The sequence below is a fragment of the Lutjanus erythropterus genome, chromosome 10 (genome assembly GCF_056507025.1).
Source record: "Lutjanus erythropterus isolate fLutEry1 chromosome 10, fLutEry1.hap2, whole genome shotgun sequence".
In the NCBI taxonomy this organism is placed as follows: Eukaryota; Metazoa; Chordata; class Actinopteri; order Lutjaniformes; family Lutjanidae; genus Lutjanus; species Lutjanus erythropterus.
This window is the reverse complement of record NC_139326.1, coordinates 41,813,788-41,833,279: the sequence shown is the minus strand read 5'-3', so window position 1 is coordinate 41,833,279 and position 19,492 is coordinate 41,813,788. Positions and strand designations below refer to the sequence as shown.

Here is a 19,492-nt window from a genome sequence, read left to right as displayed (position 1 = left end):
ATAATCCTATCTTATGTTCCTCCTTTCCTATCTTCACCCCTTTAATTTCTTCCTCCTGCCTAATCATCTGGACTAATGGCTCAATGAATAGTGCGAAGAGACTTGGAGAGAGGAAACAACACTGTCTCATACCCCTTTCCAGCTTGAATCGTTTTGGCAAATTGCCATTTATTTTGATCCTTGCCATTGGTTCCTGATATATCAATCTAATACAATTCACAGATTCTTTATTTAATCCAAATTTTTCCAATACCTTATACAAAAAATATCCAATTCACGCTATCGAAGGCCTTTTCGGTGTCTATGCTTACCAAAACTGTACTTTCTCCCTTCCTTTGTATATTTTCTATGACATGTAAGCTCCTTCTTATGTTATCTTGCGTTTGCCTTTCTTCCTGCATAAATGTCTCTAATCTCTTCGCTATGATGGAGGTATAGAGTTTACAATCCACATTTAAGAGCGATATGGGTCTACAGTTGCAACAATATTCTTTGTCTTTACCTTCTTTTGGAATAATGGAAATGATGGCCTCCTTCCATGAGGGAGGGATCCTGCCTGACCTGAGGCTATAATTAAATGAGTCATATAATAACGGGATTAACTCTTTTTTGAAGGTTTTGTAAAAGGAAGCCCCCAATCCATCAGCTCCTGGTGATTTCCCTGATTTTGCCCGATTGATTGCCTTTTCTATCTCTTCTACTGTTATTTTTGAAATCAACATCTCATTCTGTTTTGCACCTATTGTTGGTAAATCCAATTTATCTAAACACTCTGTCAAGTCCTCTTCACCTGTAAGGGTCGGCTGTGTATACAATTTACTGTATTATTCCTCAAATACCTTTTCTATTTTTTCTGGCTCATATATAATTTCATTGGTTACAGAATCTCTTATTTTGTGTATATTATTTGATGTTTCTTGTTTCTTTATGCATCTAGCCATGATTTCAGTGGCTTTAGATGCTTACTTTTAATGCTGTTTTGTGACACACATTGGGTTGCAACAATGCAAAAAAGACTTTTTCCCACTTTTTTTTCTGTGTATATCATTTATTGATAAATTTCCATAATATCCTATTTCTGTTCACGATCATGGAATTGGACCTTTCCCAGCATGCATTGAATGAAAGGCAGGAAAGCATCCACAACAGGCCATCATTCATCATTCTATGGGGTTAATAGAGGCAATTTACACTCTACAATTCACCTGAACTGTGTATCTTTGAATCCTTGGATAATAGGGTCAAATAAAGATAAAAACAACTAGGTGAAAGCTCTGTACAGACTAGGGTTGAAATTTCAACCTTTTTTCAGCTGGTTTATTAACCTGTGAGCTGAGTCTTGACTGTTTGCATTTACACCTGATATTTATAAGCTCTTGTTATTTAAAGTCTGTCCTTATAATGATTAGATCTCAATAAACCACATTAGATGGAGCTAACACACAGGGCAGTGATGCTACTGTATGGGCTTTACATATTGTACCTTTGCAGAAAAAGAGCTTGTCTGTAGGCAGTAGTTCCAATCACAATGTAATCCGAGCTCATTCTTACCATCCTGTGTTCTGTATGCATTTACACTTGCATTTTTCCTGATCTAGATCACATGTTAATGTCCTGCACTCAGAACCCTTTGTCTTAACTAAAATGATAATTTATACAAAAATCTGTCAAAACAATTTAAAAAGATTTTTTTTCTCCTCTCACAAAACAGTAGGATCCTTAGTAGTCTACACCTCTGTGACCTCTGTGAAAATTAATCATTTTTGGTCAGGATGAATGTGTATAAGCTGACTTTGCTGGGTTGTCAAATGAAATCAATTGTTATGCTTATACCAGAAAAGAGACATTTACCAAAGGTAAAGCTTCTAAGCATGAAACCAATAATTTATGTATGGGTGAGGCATTTCTTAGATACAAGCAGTGGGAGCTCCAAGGAAAAAAGGTTCAGAACCACTGTATTACATATTACTAGTTACTGTCATTTACAATATTACTGTCTATGTCACACTACTTCTGTGTTAATGTCACTAAGATAACTGAACTACGACTAGGCAGAAGAGGGTAATGTAGTTTCATAGTGATATCCTTGCAAATATTCTTGTATTGCAACACTTAGTTCTTACAACCATTCCTGTCCGCCCTGTGTGTGCAGCTCTGAAACATTTATTTCTTCGACAATATTCATGTAAATGTTATGTTGATGCACAATAAAAAGCACTGAATAAACACATCTACATTTTGCAACCTTGGCAGAGCAGAGCATGCTGCTCTCTGGCTCTCTGCTATGGTTTGTATCAGAGAGTTTGTAATGAAGATTTTATATTGTAGAGAGCCCACATTTCCCATCAAGCCTAGTGCTAAATAATTTGGTACTCAGTAGACTTAGTGGTTTAAGTTTGTTTATGTCCAAGATGCAAATGTTACTTTGCTACTTTGGGGCAGCACAGGGTGTTGCAGAAAAAGTTGAATCAGGCTCAACTTTTGTTGCAACACACTGCAATGTAATCTAGCAAAGTACTGGGATGACCAACCAAATGCATGTAAGCACAGATTCCTGGCAGAGCACTGTATAACTTCAATGCTATATTTATACTGTGTATCTTGCAGTAATTGCAATAAAAGCTCAAATAGTTGCTGTTGTGATCTCAAACCTTTGTGGGCTCTTTTTGGCCTTATAAGCCTTTAAATGGATTGATCTGTTACTCAAACTGAACTGTCTGGATAGGAATCCACTGTCATTGGTCTGGCCTCAGCTGCCTGCACTGTTTTAAGGGCTGTTCTGGGTCTGAATCCCCTCTGAGTCACTGTGCCATCCAAAGGGGCATGATTTTAACAACAAACTGGGACAGTCATCCCAGCTCCACCAGATTTGGTGCAACTTCTTTTTCCCCCCCTGGATCACTGATCTTTCCTTGAGCCTGTTTTTCACTTTCATAAAGCTACCTGTAGTTTTCTTCCAGACAAAATGTCTCGTTGTTTCCTAATGTAACAGTGATCTCCTTCCGTGAAGTTATAGCCATTTAGCTGTCCCTTAGCTCTCCAACAGAAGAGTCGGATAGACAGACCTGCATGGATGTTCCCCTCTCAAAGGTGCTCATTTTGAAATGAAAAGCTCAGCTCAACTAGTTACAAAAATTCAGAGGTGCACAACCAAGTTCCAAACAATATGTGAATAGCAGATAGCAACCACAAATCCCCTTTTAATTGGAACTATTTTCAAAAAATAGAAACAGCCCACATTACATGATTCTGCATCTGTGTCCAGTGGCAATGAAGGGAGTGGTTTGTCTTTTATATAGCAAGATGGAAACGTCAACTTTTTTCAACTGTGATGCAAAAATATTGCACTGAATGTAATCCTGGATTGTTTTCTGGAAGTAGGTTGAAAAGGAAATGTAAAGTACAACCAGTTCAGTAATAAGTCCTGATAGCAGCATGACAGTGTGCTGTTCTAAATTTGATTACCAAAATAAGTGAGTTTGTAAAGCTACATTACCAACTCCAAGACTGGAAACAGAAAATTCTGAGTTTGTGAAAGAACATGTGACACTGTAGTTTGATGGGACATGGCAGCATTGTGTTTATTTGTTGTTTAGGGCTCTGCTCCTTATATGTGATGAAATGTGCCTGCAGTCATGGCCTAAGGCTACGGCTGCCCTAGAGACAAAAGAAGACGGGCTGCCACCATCATGTTTAACCACCCCTGACACATCACCGCCCTTATTGTGCCTCTCAATCTGAACACACACACACACACACACACACACACACACACACACACGCACACACACACACACACACACACACACACCAGCAGCAGCAGCAGTCCAGGGCAGCAGTGCTGGAGCACCATCTGTCAGCCCGGTGTCAAGTGGCCCTTGTCTCCAGTGATTATGAGAGCTCCTGCTGCCTCAGGTGGTCCATGGACCAGCTCACCCATCTAGAGGCGCCAGGCCAGGCCATATGGTCTGTGGGGCACAAGGGGGCACCCAGGGGAGGCAGTTCCCCTCCCCTGTCACTGGACAGGACAGACAGCAGCCACAGCCTACGCTTGTGAATGTGACTGTCTGCTGAAATGTCCCAGTCAGGTCTGAAGTGACAGTGAATGACCTGACAGGCATCATTCAGAGTTTCTGAGAAGACAACGAGAAATGGAAGGAAGGAGCACAAAGTGAGAGGTCACTTAGGTCAAGGCCAGCATGTTAATGCTTTTATATTTTGGACATATCATGCAAAAGTCAGATCATATTCATGAAATACAAGTTAATGGCAGGGACAACAGTTAAGATGCTGTACAAAAATAAGGTCATGGATATTTAACTGAAGTTGGAAAAAAAACAGAAAAAACCCCACAAAAATTACCCTTTATTTTCATGATGCAGAAGAGTGGGGTGACATCTTCTGGACTAATCACTTAATTCCAGTGGAGTCAAAGCAATCAGTGGATTTACTCCTGGAGAAAAAATGTACACACAGTTCAACTATGGTGAACATAAAAACTGTCTGAACTGTGCAGTAATGCAGCATGTTTGCACAATGTCAACTGTTATAATGAAGGTTTTAAAATACTGTGGACACCTAAACCTAAAGTTCAGTTTTAGAAGTGGATATCTTTGAGCAAAGTTACAATTAATCATATTACCCCAACTGCTAAACAGTCAGGATTTTGAGGCCCCTGGGAGTCTGGAGCCCACAGACTATTGTGCACTTTTCATGGTTGGTAATCCAGCCTTGGTATGGACAGTGCAGATGTTTTGAAGGTCAGAGCCAGACAGTCCAAAATTAAGTAAGCCATTACATCATCCCCAGCCCATTCTCATTCCCAAATTATCAAATACCAACATATTTGTCACACCCCTCTGCATCTCCCAAAGATGTACAGGGTGCTGTTTAACATGTAGCAACCTGGGAATGTCAGGTAAAATAGTATATAGAGTGAGATAGATTACCACTGAATAGATGGGTCAAACAAACACAAGACTTTCATCCAGGAGTCCAGGGTTTGTGTCCTTTGTGAAACCAAAAGTTTCTTCTAAAATGTTAATATACATCACGTTCCAAGCTGTCACATGACTTGCTTCACATAACTTTATTATTTATTTTAACCTAAACCAGGATCTTTTCCTGAACCACCAGCTAGTTTTGATACCTAAATCAAACCAAACTGTAACAGTTTCGTAACATGAAGGATGTGTAAAAAAGGATTTCTGGCAGCTTCTCATACAGATGCTAAAGGGCTAGGGAAAGGGAAGGAGGGGAGGTTGACTTTTAAAAGGGAAAGCCTGGACACCTGAAAAGAGGGCACACAGTGGCAGTACAGGGCACACAATAGTAGTACCAAACTTTCGTCTCACGTCACGAGTGTTACTATAAGCCCCCAGGGGTACTTACACAACCAGGCTGCTGCTATTCTGTCATGTAATAACACTCTAGTCCTTCCTGGACTCTGCTGCTGTCTTGTCTCTGCACTCCAGTGGTGCCTGCTAACCGGTTCTCTCAGGTGTTGTCCTCTGTCCTTCTCTGGTTTGGTGTCCCAATTGCTGGAGTCTCTGTACTATTTGTATGTGTAGAGCTGCACCTCAGCTTATTGTCTCCCCCTTCAGCTTATTTCCACTATTTTATTTCCTGGCTCTCACAGGTGTGGTCCCACCTCTCAGCTGTCTATTGACTTCTTTGGCCACACCCTCGTGTCCAGTTGGCTGAAATCAATGGTTGTTGAAGCTTAAAACCACCATCAGGGCTGTGCTTAGTCTTGACAAAATGTAGCAAAACATATGTTTAAACAGAAACGGTGTTGTGTTGAACACCCTGTTGTGTATGCAAGCACACTGCACTTTTCGGTATCGTGATGTTTACACACACATTGCTGCTGATTGTGTAACACCTGTGGCACACCCACCAAACAAGTGATGTCAAAGCCTGTTGTACAAAATTGTGCACTGTTTTGTGGAAACACGTGGTTCCATCTTTAAGCCAGTGCAACTTATTACAGGTTAATTATCACATGCTCAATGGCAGGAAGTTAAAATGCATTAAAACACCAAAAGACAGTCCATACCAAAATAAAAGCATACAATTAAAAAAAAATAAAATAATAAAACCAAGTAAAGCAATAAAATGGTATGTACACAACATAAGACAACATAAAATCAAACAGATAAAATTGTGCATCAGAGGCATAGGGGTGTGACAAAGTCGTCTGTATTTGACGACATGGGTTGGAATGGGTTGAGCATCCAGTTTCAGATAAACCTGCTTTGCTGGTGTAAAAACTGGTCCATAAAAGAGATGTAACTGACCTGCAGACAGCTGTCAGGCAGGAGTGGACAGCACAGACATATCTACAGCTTCCAGCACCACCTATTACCAAAGGGTTAGGAACTGAATTTGGATGTGTCACTTTCAGGACTAACATGTTTATAATAACAGAACATTACAAAAATATTTCCACAGAATAATTAACAATGACTTATATGGTCATTTCTATTCAATCTATGCAGTCAATTCTGCAGTGGACGATTTATATCCAGTACCAGTGTTAAGTGCCAATGAAGGAAGTAGAGTGGAGGTCAGGCTGATGGATGGGTGTGTATCCTGTCTGACCTTCCTGGAGGAGACCTGAGATCAGTCACAGATCTGTAAGTCATGTTGTTCAAGCTCTAATCAAGATCTTTCACCAACCTTAGATGATAAGTTTTGTCTTGTCAATTTTGAGTAACCAATTAACCTGCGTGGGACGAAACTGGAGCACCTGGAGAGAACCCATGCAGACACAGGGAGAGCATGTAAACTCTGCACAGAAAGGCCCCTTCTCTGCCACAAACTGCACACTGTGTTCAAACTTACTACAACCTATTTGCAGCAAGGCCACAGTGGTAACTGCTGCACCACCATGCTGCCCCGATAAGTCTAGCGATATTCAGCAAATCTCCTGAAAAGACCAAAAACTATTAAAAACACATCAGTGAGCCACACTGTTGCACTGGTTGACATGCTCCTGCATTGCCATGAACACACACACACACACACACACACACACACACACACACACACACACACACACACACACACACACACACACACAGAAAATAGGCAGCCAACCAACACTGTTGTTTTTTGACTCTTTTTTGACTCTTTCTTTGAAAATAGGAAAAAAAAGAAAATAATGCCAGCCTTATCTTCAAACGATACCGTAACTCATGTGCAGATATAGTAGAAAGAAGGGATATATATATATATATATATATATATATATATATATATATATATATATATATATATATATATGATTGGCTTCTCACAAATTGTTGTTATTATTATTATTAGTAGTAGTAGCAGCATTATTAGCATTATTATTAGTTACAATTTTTTCACACTATCAAACAAAACAACAGGACCAAACACATAAACACTGGACTCACATATTTAACTAGCAAAGACAATTTATTTTATTAATAAGACCCTCAATATACACAAGTTACAGCAGCTACCAATGATTTATTTTATACATTTTAAGTGGGGTGAAAACATTTCTTTCCTGGTCTCTTCCTCCAGTGTTTGAACTTGTGACTACAGTGTTGATGATGAGGGAAATGAGGTTTCACTGGTGACAAATTACAAGGCTTGTCAGTGTAGTGGCTTTCAGATGCATCAGCTGTGATTTTCCTCTTCAACACTCGAGCTCTACTTTCATAAGCACTTTCATTTTCAAGTCTTTCACTATATCCCAAACTGTAATCACAACAGGCTTTCCAAAGAAGCCAGTGGACAGCAGGGATAAATACACACACACACACACACACACACACACACACACACACACACACACACACACACACACACACACACACACACACACACACCCACACACATGCAGATACAAGAAAACTAAATAAAGAGACAGAATGTAAGTGGGTACAATATTATTTGCACCACACCATAGTAAACAGTGTGCATGGATGCATGATAATCAATAGATAATGGTGACAGTGATGACAGGTTTCAGGTTTTCAACCAGAGTTTGGAACCTGGCTCACCTATCCAGGTCCATCTCTGAGGCTGGGTAATCAGGTCTGACTCAGTTCATCCCAGAGATGTTGGATGTGTTCAGGTCAGGGCTCCGTGCAAGCCAGTCAAGTTCTACCACTCCAAAAAAACATTTATGGACCTGGTTTACAGTTTTTTCAATCGCTAACTAGCATTGGTCAATACTGAAGCCACCTTTTCATACAGTCTGCATTAACAGCATGCATCTTAGTCAAACAATTTATTCCACCTCCAAAGCTCACCCAAACATTCAAAACATGACAGGGAGACCCAGCTAGCCCCGCCCTCTTTGCACTCGCCATTGAGCCCCTGGCGGAGGCCATTAGGAGCAATCCTAATATATGTGGCTTTGAGATTGGCTCTGATACACACAAGATTTCGCTTTTTGCTGGTGAAATCATTTTATTTTTAACCAACCCTGAACACTCTCTTTCTTACCTGCAGGAGCTGCTGGGTACATACAGTTCATTTTCTGGGTACAAGGTTAATCTTGACAAAAGTGAAATTTTGCCAATGTCTGTATTTGATTTCAGTAGAGTTAAGCACAAGTTCCCCTTTAAATGGTCCCCTCTGGGTTTTAAATATCTGGGTTTTTGTTGACAGTAACCTTAAAAAAAAACTTGGTAATGTTATTAAGATGAATATCCTGCCTAGATTCCTATATATGTTTCAGTCACTTCTGATTCATGTCTCAATAGCATTCTTTTCCTCCCTTAGAAAATTAATCAGACAGATTATTTGGCATGGCAAGAGACAGCATGAATAAATTAACTCTGGATTATGATGATGGAGGTCTGAAACTCCCTAATTTCCAGTTGTACTATTATGCTGCTCAATCCAGATTTGTGGCACAGATGTTTGACACGGGCCCTCCTCCTTCATGGCTCAATATTGAAAGGATAGAGATGAAAGAGAAGACACCAACAGATTTACTGTGTAAATGGGGTAAAAAAAAAACGGCAACAGATAATCCTCTAATCATTCCACCCAAATTTGGTATAAACTCTGTGAATTTTTCAAGCTAGAAGTATTCCTTTCTCCTAAAACTCCGTTATGGGGAAATAGATTGCTACCCAAGATCCTTCAGAGTGGCAACTTCAGATATTGGCAAGAAAAAGGTATTTGCCGCCTAGAACACTGTTATAAAGGCGGAGTATTTATGTCTCTAGAGCAGTTAAAAGAAAAGTACAGTTTAACAAACAAAGATTTCCTTAGTTATCTCCAGTTACGTGACTTTATCTCTCTCTGTACCCCTAATTATTGTATAAGGTATTTTATTGATTGATTGATTTATTTTTCTTTTTTAATTTAAGTTTTATTTATTCATTTATCTTCAGTTTCTATTGTCTTGTCATTGTACATGTTTATTTCAATTTTACTTTGCCATTTTGTGGATATTGATTTTGATTTAGTTTAGTTTTGTCATTTGGTTACGGTAACTTTGTCCCTGAAAAAATTAAAATAAAATATTAAAAAAAAAAAAAAAAAAAAAAAAAAAAACATCCAAAACACTTCATACATGTCTCAAATTAGGTTTGATGGACCAGTTCTCCCTCAGAAAACATACACTGTGACTGTAACAAAAAACACAAACAACAGGCAACTTTACATTAATGATGAACATTTTTTTTTATAAAGTTTGAATAATTTATCACATAAATCAGTATTTGTTTAAAAACAATAGTAAGGTTTGGTGACTGTACAAAGGTATATATATAACAGGAATGAATCTGAAATGCAGTAATTTGCTTCAGTGTACTCTTTTTTCTATCTATATTTGTATCTTTCTATCTTTGCAGACAGTAATTTACTTGTGAAAAATAGAAAGTTTAAACAAACAACAAATCCCTGCAACCCAGTGCTGCAATAATACTGTAATGCAATTACAAAAAATACATCACTTATACTGTGCTGTGTACTGTCCCCTTTTGTCTGTTTGGAAACAACATTACTACAAACTACTACAAACAGGACATCTATATTTTCAGATGAAGCTGCAGTCAGCTGTGTTTGAAACGATTATTTCATTTTATTGTAAATATTCCAAAGATTTATTTATTTATAGAATTTAATAAGCTTACTGCAGAAATGCATGACTTTGCTACCACTCTTTTAATGTTTTTAACATTTTTGAAAACAGTGTCTTAGCTATTGAAAAATGAATTTCAAATATAAAGCATGCACCCTTGCAAAGCAAGTACCCAAATATAAGTACTTGTACTTGTACTCGGTCTGAACAAAAGTGGTAGCAATGCATCCCTAATAATATATATAATATATAATAAATATATAATAAAGAGCTCTTTTCAAAACATTAATTACAAGGTCCTATAATAATTACCATATGTTATAATATAAAAATTAAATACTACCAGTAATAATAACACTGTTTAAGACAGCGACAATACAATAATACAGTTAACCAATTCCTGTGCAATAACACACTATAATACTGCTGTGCATTCATCTTTGTGCTCCACTTTCCTACACTGGCCACCTGCTATTTGCCTTCGGTATTCCTCTATTACAATTATTCTTTTTATCCAAATCTATTTTTACATTTAAAAAAAGAAAATAATCAATATTTCACATTTTCATATATGATGTACATTTCATCAGTGAAATCCTTTACAACAACAACAAAAAAGGGAACATGTGAAAATGATGAATATTTCAGTACTGGAGCAACTGTCTTAAAACCCCTTTAAATAAATGTGAAATTTCCATGTGTTCACGCTACAAAATAAATTCACATATGTGTTTTGTTCATTAATTCATCCCATGTGAAATGAAGTTTCACATATGAGATTACAAGTCTCTTACATTTTGACTGTGACAATTTAATAGATTCCCTAGATACACATTATTGTATAAATACCATTCTGGCTTTGGATAGATTGGTCAGCACTTAAAATATTGTGGATACAATGATTAAATGGATAAATGCATACACTCAGCAGTAATAATATAATTATTAGCTAACTGTGATGATCCTTAAAAACCAACAGAAGATGATATTTAAGCTTTATCTGGATGCTATGATAATCAAAATCCCATATGTAATGTACTGTACCAACAAGCCCTGCTGAATAAATAGGTACTATCTTTTCTGATAACCACCCATAAGACTGATACAAAATCAACTCTTACATAAAACCAGTATAACAACTGAGCAACCTAACTACTAATTTAGGAAAATGCAGTCATGGTTAAAAGGAGTCAACATGAACTATACACACTAAATCTGTTAGTCATTTAAAGGCTGTGTCAAACAAACTGCTCAGGTCAGGATGTCTTTAATGTTTCTGTCTGTCACAAAGCAGCATATATAGTCTGATCAGAATCATTGATTACTAAGAAATGAGTCATGTAGGCCTAATGTTCGTTGTTTCAGGATTTTAATCTGCATCTGATATACATGAGACAATGAACTACCACCAGTTCGTTTAATACATGTAGCTGTAGAAGTAAAGATGATTATGATCAGAATACAACAATTTAACCTTCTGAAAACAGCTCAGTGTGTCCTAATCATCTGCAATATTCTCAGTCTCATCTGTAAAATAATAATTCATGGAGATAGGAGACCAACTGTGGTCTCTTATGTGATGATACAATTACAGTTAAAAAAAAAGAAAAGAAATTGGACATAAAGGGCTCACTACATCCTGCCCTGACACTGATATACACCCCATCCTCCATAATCACCCAGTATGAACATAAAGCCATTCTTTGTGATTCTGAGCTGCATTATTTAGCAGACCACTGGAGGTTTCTTGTCAGGAAAACCTAAACACAAACATTTTGATGCTGTTGTTCTTCTCACGACTTTAAAAGATTGCATTGATATATAGCTTAGCTCTGTTTGTAGGACTTCTGAGAAATCAAAATGTGCAGCATCAATTAGCAACAATTAACAAGTGAGACATGCATGAGGCCTGAGCTGTGTGGAGACACCTTGGGGACACATCTGCATGTCCCATGGTTTGGTTTGCTTTAAGTGTCAGTAACAATCACGTGAATCCTGCTGCTTAATTCAAAATGCAAACATGAACTCCTGCTAACAGTGGCCCTGATAGCCAAGATTATGTTTTCCTCCAATTCATCTACATATTCATCGGTTTTCATCAAAATGTGTGTCTTATTGTGGCTGGCCCTTTTTTCACATGCTTCTAAAAATATTTTTTTTAAAACAGCTTAAAAACTGGAAAAACTGCAGGAGGTCTTTCTGTGTGTGTCTGCTGTCCTGTGTGTACAGTGTGTGTAGGTTACAAACACAAGAGGGCGTGTTGGTGTGTATCAGAAGCTGAGTTGCTCCTGCGGGTCCCGACCTGTCACCGCTCTGATTCAGCTGCTCTCTGCCCCAAACCGCGCATGTCCGTGTCCCACTGAGAGTTCTCCTTAGGTTTAAGTTACACTTTGCTCTTTGAAGCCTGAAGTCTGATTTTCGGAATAATTTCTTGAAGGCTTTTTTTTGACTTTCTGAAAAATAAACAAACAAAACAAAACAAAACCAACAAACAAACAAACAAAAAACAAAACCAAAAAAACAATATTACTGAAAAGTAAATGATGGGACATAAGATTTTCACTGCTAGCAGCTCAGAGTATCATTTACGCAGCTATGTCAGTGCTGGAGCACAGACACCGCTGCCCGCCTTCTAAACGTGTGTTAACGCGGGGTGCAGCGGCCTGTTTGACGTCCTGTCACAAGGGATTTAACTGTGAACTGTTAATCGAGTCGAATATAAATTTATCTCCTGCACGACCATGTTCAAGAGTGTGTGTCCAGGAATGTGTCCTCTGTGGCCCTCTGTGTGTCCAGATACTAATAAAGTTAATAAAACAAATGGATCGTGTGTTCTGCTTAGAACATACACTTCTGAAAATCATGAAAACAAACAGACTGAAACATAAGAGAAAAAAATAACAGGAGAGAAAAGAGCAAAGCAAAGCTGCAAAACAAATGATATGCAGCAATAAGTGTGCCAGTGCGCGCGCGCGCGCGTGTGTGTGGTTAGTGCTGGTCAGGGTCTGCAGAGCCAATCAGCTGCTCATGCAGATGACGTGCTGCTGTCCTACGTCAGCCCCGCCGCCTGTCAGGCTCACAGATCTGCACACACACCGGCAACAAACACACACACACACACACACACACTCCCTCTCCTCTCCGAGCCGGACAGCACAGCCCCTGGCCCGGCAGCCCAGCAGTCCGGCAGCGGAGGACACATCCAGGCTTCCAGGTGCCGCAGCCCGCTGTGACAGTGGACCTAACGTCGCCTTACTTTGTGGACATGGGAGACATGGGGGATCCGCCGAAAAGTAAGAAACTTGCTCGCTGCTGAAGGCGATTCTGGAACTAAATTCATCACAAGTTAGAGCTGAATTAGTTGCTCAGTGATGGCTGCAGACAGGACGTAATTTCTGGGCCTATTAAAGTCATCGGTGTCATAAAATGGTGAATTTTACTGAAGCGTCAGAGAAGGTTTAAGATGTTACCTGTAGACTTTTTATTCAACCTATTAGAAACAATATCACAACAACAACAACAGCATTGATGATAATAATAATAATAATAATAATAATAATAATAATAATAATAATAATAATAGTAATTATTATTATAATTATTATTTTTTTTATTATTATTATTATTAAGGCCACTCGGTTCAGTATTAGATGAGTGTCCTCAGTGAGCGGACAGTGTGTGAACAGTGTGTGTGATGTGTCTTCCAGAGAAGCGGCTGGTGTCTCTGTGCGTGGGCTGCGGGAACCAGATCCACGACCAGTACATCCTGCGGGTATCCCCGGACCTGGAGTGGCATGCAGCCTGTCTAAAATGTGCCGAATGCAGCCAGTACTTGGACGAGTCCTGCACGTGCTTCGTCAGGGACGGAAAGACGTACTGTAAACGGGACTACATCAGGTAGGACGGCCGGGACGGGACGGGATGACTCCCTTCAGATACTCCCTTCAGGAGCTGGAGCACCACGGAGATTGGGATTATTATGATTTTTTTTTTTTTACTGTAACTGATTGAGAATGTTGGGACTGTCTTACATTCGAAGTTGTTTGCAGAACAGTTTAAAATATTCTGATTATAATCATCTTTACTGCTACAACTGCTGGTCCTCAGTAATTAATTGTCTCATGTTTATCAGATGCATTTTAAAAACATGAAACAATGAACATCAGGCCTACATAACTCATTTATTAATAATTTGTGATTCCGATCAGACTGGAGCATCCTTTACGCGCTGCTGTGTGTCAGATGGAAACATTCAAAAAATCCTGATTTTTATGATAAATATGATCGCCTTTTCAGCCTGTAAATGGCTCACTGATCTGGTGATATTACACCAAGTGAACAAATATTCGATACAAACCTGAGCAGGCCGTCATTCATTACTGTTAAAGTTTTACTAAAAATCACATTGTAAAGAATAAAAAAACCCACTTCATTTAATTATATTAACTTGAGATGTATCATTAACAGAATCTACTGCCACTGCCAATGAAATATTACTACCACTGATAATAATAAAACATGGAAATGTTATAATAGGTTTATAATAATTATGAATTATGCACAGAAATATAACTATACATAAATTATTATTATTATTATTATTATTATTATTATTATTATTATGTGTTGTGTTATTTTGGTCATACTGTCGCTGAGCTGCAGTCAAACTTATCGCACGCGCGCGCGCGTGTTTGTGTGTGTGTCCCGCAGGTTATACGGGATTAAATGCGCTAAATGTAACATCGGCTTCAGTAAGAACGACTTCGTGATGCGGGCCCGCTCCAAGGTCTACCACATCGAGTGTTTCCGCTGCGTGGCGTGCAGCCGGCAGCTCATCCCGGGGGACGAGTTTGCTCTGCGGGAGGACGGCCTCTTCTGTCGGGCCGACCACGACGTGGTGGAACGGGCCAGTCTTGGCTCTGGAGACCCGCTCAGTCCGCTGCACCCCGCCAGACCGCTGCAGATGGCAGGTAAAGTCCCGCCCGGCCCGAGGACAGGGAGACACAACTTGCTCCGTGTGCCTGCTCTTGACTTTTTTCTTTTCCTGGAGTTCAAAAGCGTTTTCCTACAGCCTGGTTGGATGTTGTGCAGGTGCTCCTTAAAAATCAACTCATCCTCCGAGCTGACTCTGACACTCAGACTGTGATGGTTCATATTCAGATGAAGTGAACATATTCTATTTCACATCCCCGCTGAGCTGCATTGTGTAGACTGTATGTCAGAGCGATAACAGACAGTTCTGATCTCTATTTGAATGTAAATGTCCTGCTACTGTGCCATAACTATCAAGAGGAGCGTCTCTGCTTCCAGATTTGCTTCGTTGAGGTTCTCTTCTGGTTCTGGCTTCTTCTCCTCTACATGTTTAGTTTGCTCAATGTTCCTGTGTGCATACCACCGACCGGTCAGTCAGTCAGTCAGTCAGGTTCGGTAGATTAGATACAAGCTGCTGCTGCTGTCGGAAATACACCCAGTTATCAGTGTTGCTCTGCAGGAGGAGTGCCGGGCAGGGCTGTGACTCCGGGACGCGTTTTGTCTTTATGCTGTGCGGTGTTCTGCAGGTCTGGACTGGGCTGGAGGTTGAAGAGTAGTTTGCCGTGTCACCATCCTGTCCTGCTGGCTTATAATATTTATTTATTGACGATTTATTTGATAGACACGGATACAATATACACAGACAAACTAAAAGCAGCTATAGTGTTTGTAACGGATGCTAATTTGCAAGAGCCGTCCATGGACGGGCTGGATGAGAATACGTGACTGGAATATTGAGGGATTTTTTATTTTTATTTATTTATTTTATTTATTTATTTATTTTTTTTTACCTCGCTGTCAAATAAATGTAAAAGGTAAATGATAATGTTGCACAAAGGACTTTGTGGTTCGTGTGTGACAAGCGCTATACAAATACTTATCTTCTTTTTCTTAAAAAAAAGTTAAAGCAAAGCAGCAAAATATCATGACACTATGTCAACACTAAGTACAGCGAAAAACAACAAAATACATGTAAGACACTTCACAACTGAATGATGCTAAATGAACCAGGATCTGGTCGCTCTATCAAGTTTGCAGCATATTTTACACAATGAAACTTGATTATTACCATCTGAGGCTGCTGGTGGACCTGCTCTGTAGTGTCTGAACATGTTCACAGAGGAGCAGATACATATTCTGACCTCGGATCAGATGAGTTTTTATTCTCCTGCATTAAATCTACGGAATCCTAGATCCTGAAAACATGAAGTGAAATGAAGCAGAATTTATAAAGGCAGTGTAAAGATTTGCTGCTCTTACGCAAAAATTACGCGCACTGGCCGATGTGACCGTCAGCGGCCTGTGACATCAGCAGCATGTGTAAAGTGTTGCTGAGCCACAACATGTGTGTAGTGATGATTAAACAAACAGAACTGACATGTGATGCACAATCATATCTTATCAGTCCTCATCATGTCTCATGTTTATTTGGTTTATCCCGTGAAGCCTCTCTGCAGACAGACTCATACATGTCCCCCTCTCTGGCTGTCTCTCCGTCCTTTGTCCACAGCAGAACCAATCTCGGCCCGGCAGCCCGCACTGCGGCCTCATGTTCACAAACAGCCGGAGAAGACCACCCGCGTCCGGACGGTGCTAAACGAGAAGCAGCTGCATACGCTGCGGACCTGCTATAACGCCAACCCGAGGCCTGACGCTCTGATGAAGGAGCAGCTGGTGGAGATGACCGGCCTCAGCCCGCGGGTCATCCGGGTCTGGTTCCAGAACAAGCGCTGCAAGGACAAGAAGAGGAGTCTGCTGATGAAGCAGCTGCAGCAGCAGCAGCCCAACGACAAGACGGTGAGAGCATCAGATGAGATACTAACCAAATACGAACATCCTCAATGCGTTCACACTGACATTCTGCTGAAATAGAATGAAATGGGACAAATTTGTGTCTGTAGGCCTGTTCTTTGACCAATCATTTACTCAACTGTTGCAAATCTGTTTCACATTATTCACTGGCATATTTAACAACTGGGTATATTTAAGGTAGCCTCCATTTTCTATTATTTTCTATTAATAAATCCCCAAAATCCAGCCTTGTCGGAGCAAGGCCGATGATCGGCTGCAGGGTTTATGATGAGGGACGAACTGATGATCGATAAAGGCCTCGAGCTGGTTTAAGGGTTAGGATAGTTATGGACGAGTCTAAGACTGTGAGGTCAAAGTCCACACATACGCACGCACACACACACAGGCACCCACGCGCGCACACATGCACACAAAAACAAACACATATTCGTCTGTTTGTTTGCTTTGCTTGTTTATTGATCATTCTGTTGATTGACTGCTGGATTCATTTCACATGCCACCCCCTCCCCTCCAACACACACACACACACACACACACACACACACACACAAACACAGAGCCACCCACACCCTCTCTGGAGTGAGCCTCAGTGGATGATGGGATGTGTGTACTGGGTGCTGACCACCACCCCGTCCTCTTGCAGAACATCCAGGGGATGACGGGAACCCCGATGGTGGCAGCCAGTCCGGAGCGGCACGACGGCGGCATCCAGGCCAACCCAGTGGAGGTGCAGAGCTATCAGCCGCCCTGGAAGGTCCTCAGCGACTTCGCCCTGCAGAGCGACATCGACCAGCCCGCCTTCCAACAACTGGTGCGTGTTTTTTTTCTATACTAAGTCATTAAAGAACTTTTGTTTTTAAATGTATTTATCGATTTATTTATTTAGATATCCAGTTTCTATTTTGAACATTTAACACGCAGAAAAAAATCCAGATTTATCTGTATAGAAAAGGCCTGATTGAAATAACGATCTGACCATGCAAATCTGTTCTATTTGTGGGTTCTCTTCCATCCTGTTCTGTTGTTTAGACACAACAATTCTCTGTTGAAACCACTATTTACTAAATTCATTTACAACAGAGCGTTTTCTCCCTCCACGCCTGTGGATGTTTGTGTATTTTAGTGGACATGAAATGATGTGTATCATCACATCTGTGAAAGAAATGACAGGATGGTTTCACGCTGGTGCAGATGTTTTATTATTATTATTATTATTATTATTATTATTATTATTATTATTATTATTATTATAGGTTTTTAGATGATTTTCCTTCAGTGGAACATGAACGGTCTTTTTGCAGTGCTCATTTCTGTGGTCGTTACAGCTGGTCCAGGTTGTTACTTTTGAGCAACCTCATAATCAGTATTCAGCAGCCCAGACTACTAGTGTCAATCATCTTATCATATTTTTCTGTTAAATAGAGAGATGGAGGCCTGTGCAGAATTCGGCCCGGTCTGTCTCCGGCCGTCCTGTCGGGGACACAGACACAGGGCCAATGTTGGCCTTTAAAGCTCTGGCGAGCATTCCATTCTCATTGATTTGCTGATCTGCTGAAATCTTCTAAAAATGAGCTCCAGTACGACGGAGGCCTGCAGAGGCTGGAGGTGGACATGGGAAGGGATTATTAGCATTTATGACGAGAAGTGGAATGTGACACGGAATTCATCTTTAATTTGGTGTCGTTCAGACAAGTCTAATGTTGTTAGTTGTTATGGAGTGAGTCAGTGTTGGAGGATTATTTCATGTAAACAGCGGCGTTAAGATCTCAGCTATGGATAATAAGAATAGCGATCATGAACTCTGAGTCCTCAGCTGACTTCATGTTCAGGACCTATGTTTATTTTCAGAATAAAAGCGTTTTAGAGGTTTGAATGCGATTTCCCTTTATTTACCCATTAATTATGAAGCAGATTTTAATATTTTATAAAATATAAAATCTAGGCTATAAAGCTATCCCATCAGAATGAACTATCGTCTGCCTTTCGTGTTGTAAATGGTGCAGTAAAAATACATCTACACTAGCACTTATAATTCTCAGCCCAGTTCTGCCCCTGATAAAGTTTCAAGTCTTTGCAAGTGAACTGTGATGGCAGACACTCACTAAGATGAAGCGCTGACACGACAGTCATGTAAAGAAAAACCTCAAACGCACAAGGTGTACACGCAAACACGCAGCTTGATTTCCTGCCAGATGTTAGTGTGCGCCTCCATCGTACCTGCTGTGACACGGAGTGTGGGTCATCCCGCTCTGTGCTGTTTCCAGATGTTTCTGACCGCTGCTTCATGTGTCCCGCAGGTCAGTTTCTCGGAGGGAGGACCGGGTTCGAACTCGACGGGCAGCGAGGTAGCGTCCATGTCGTCTCAGCTTCCAGACACGCCGAACAGCATGGTATCCAGCCCCATCGAGGCCTGAGCAGCCGCCGCATGGACGGACTGAAAGTGAACACACAGCCCTCGTTCATCCCCCCCCCCCCCCCCACTGCACCAAACAACCCCCCTGGTTGTATTTTGACACTGTGAAGACAATCATGGGATTTTACCACAGCCACCCATCTAATGTCCATCCAGAAGAG

General features: G+C 40.3%; 1 protein-coding gene across 2 annotated transcripts; it reads left to right on the top strand.

Annotated features, from left to right (window-relative positions):
- The first annotated feature begins 13,160 nt into the window (after positions 1-13,160).
- isl1a (ISL LIM homeobox 1a) lies at positions 13,161-19,399 on the top strand. Of its 2 annotated transcripts, none has more exons than XM_084729361.1 (6): positions 13,161-13,368; positions 13,783-13,972; positions 14,786-15,045; positions 16,620-16,903; positions 17,562-17,729; positions 19,216-19,399. In XM_084729361.1, the coding sequence occupies exons 1-6, from the start codon at positions 13,341-13,343 to the stop codon at positions 19,330-19,332; spliced, it is 1,047 nt and encodes a 348-aa protein (XP_084585487.1). In that variant the 5' UTR covers positions 13,161-13,340; the 3' UTR covers positions 19,333-19,399. The 2 variants fall into 2 exon arrangements, with proteins under 2 accessions (XP_084585487.1, XP_084585486.1); XM_084729360.1 differs by having other exon boundaries at positions 13,162-13,368; positions 16,617-16,903.
- The last annotated feature ends 93 nt before the right edge of the window (positions 19,400-19,492 follow it).

What these genes read in the sequence shown, in the direction of transcription:
- isl1a (XM_084729360.1), top strand. Translation starts at nt 13,341, where the DNA reads ATGGGAGACATGGGGGATCCGCCGAAAA. An exon ending in AGCAGCCCAACGACAAGACG is followed by an intron (nt 16,904 to 17,561) that starts GTGAGAGCATCA and finishes GTCCTCTTGCAG; the next exon opens with AACATCCAGGGGATGACGGG. An exon ending in AGCCCGCCTTCCAACAACTG is followed by an intron (nt 17,730 to 19,215) that starts GTGCGTGTTTTT and finishes TGTGTCCCGCAG; the next exon opens with GTCAGTTTCTCGGAGGGAGG.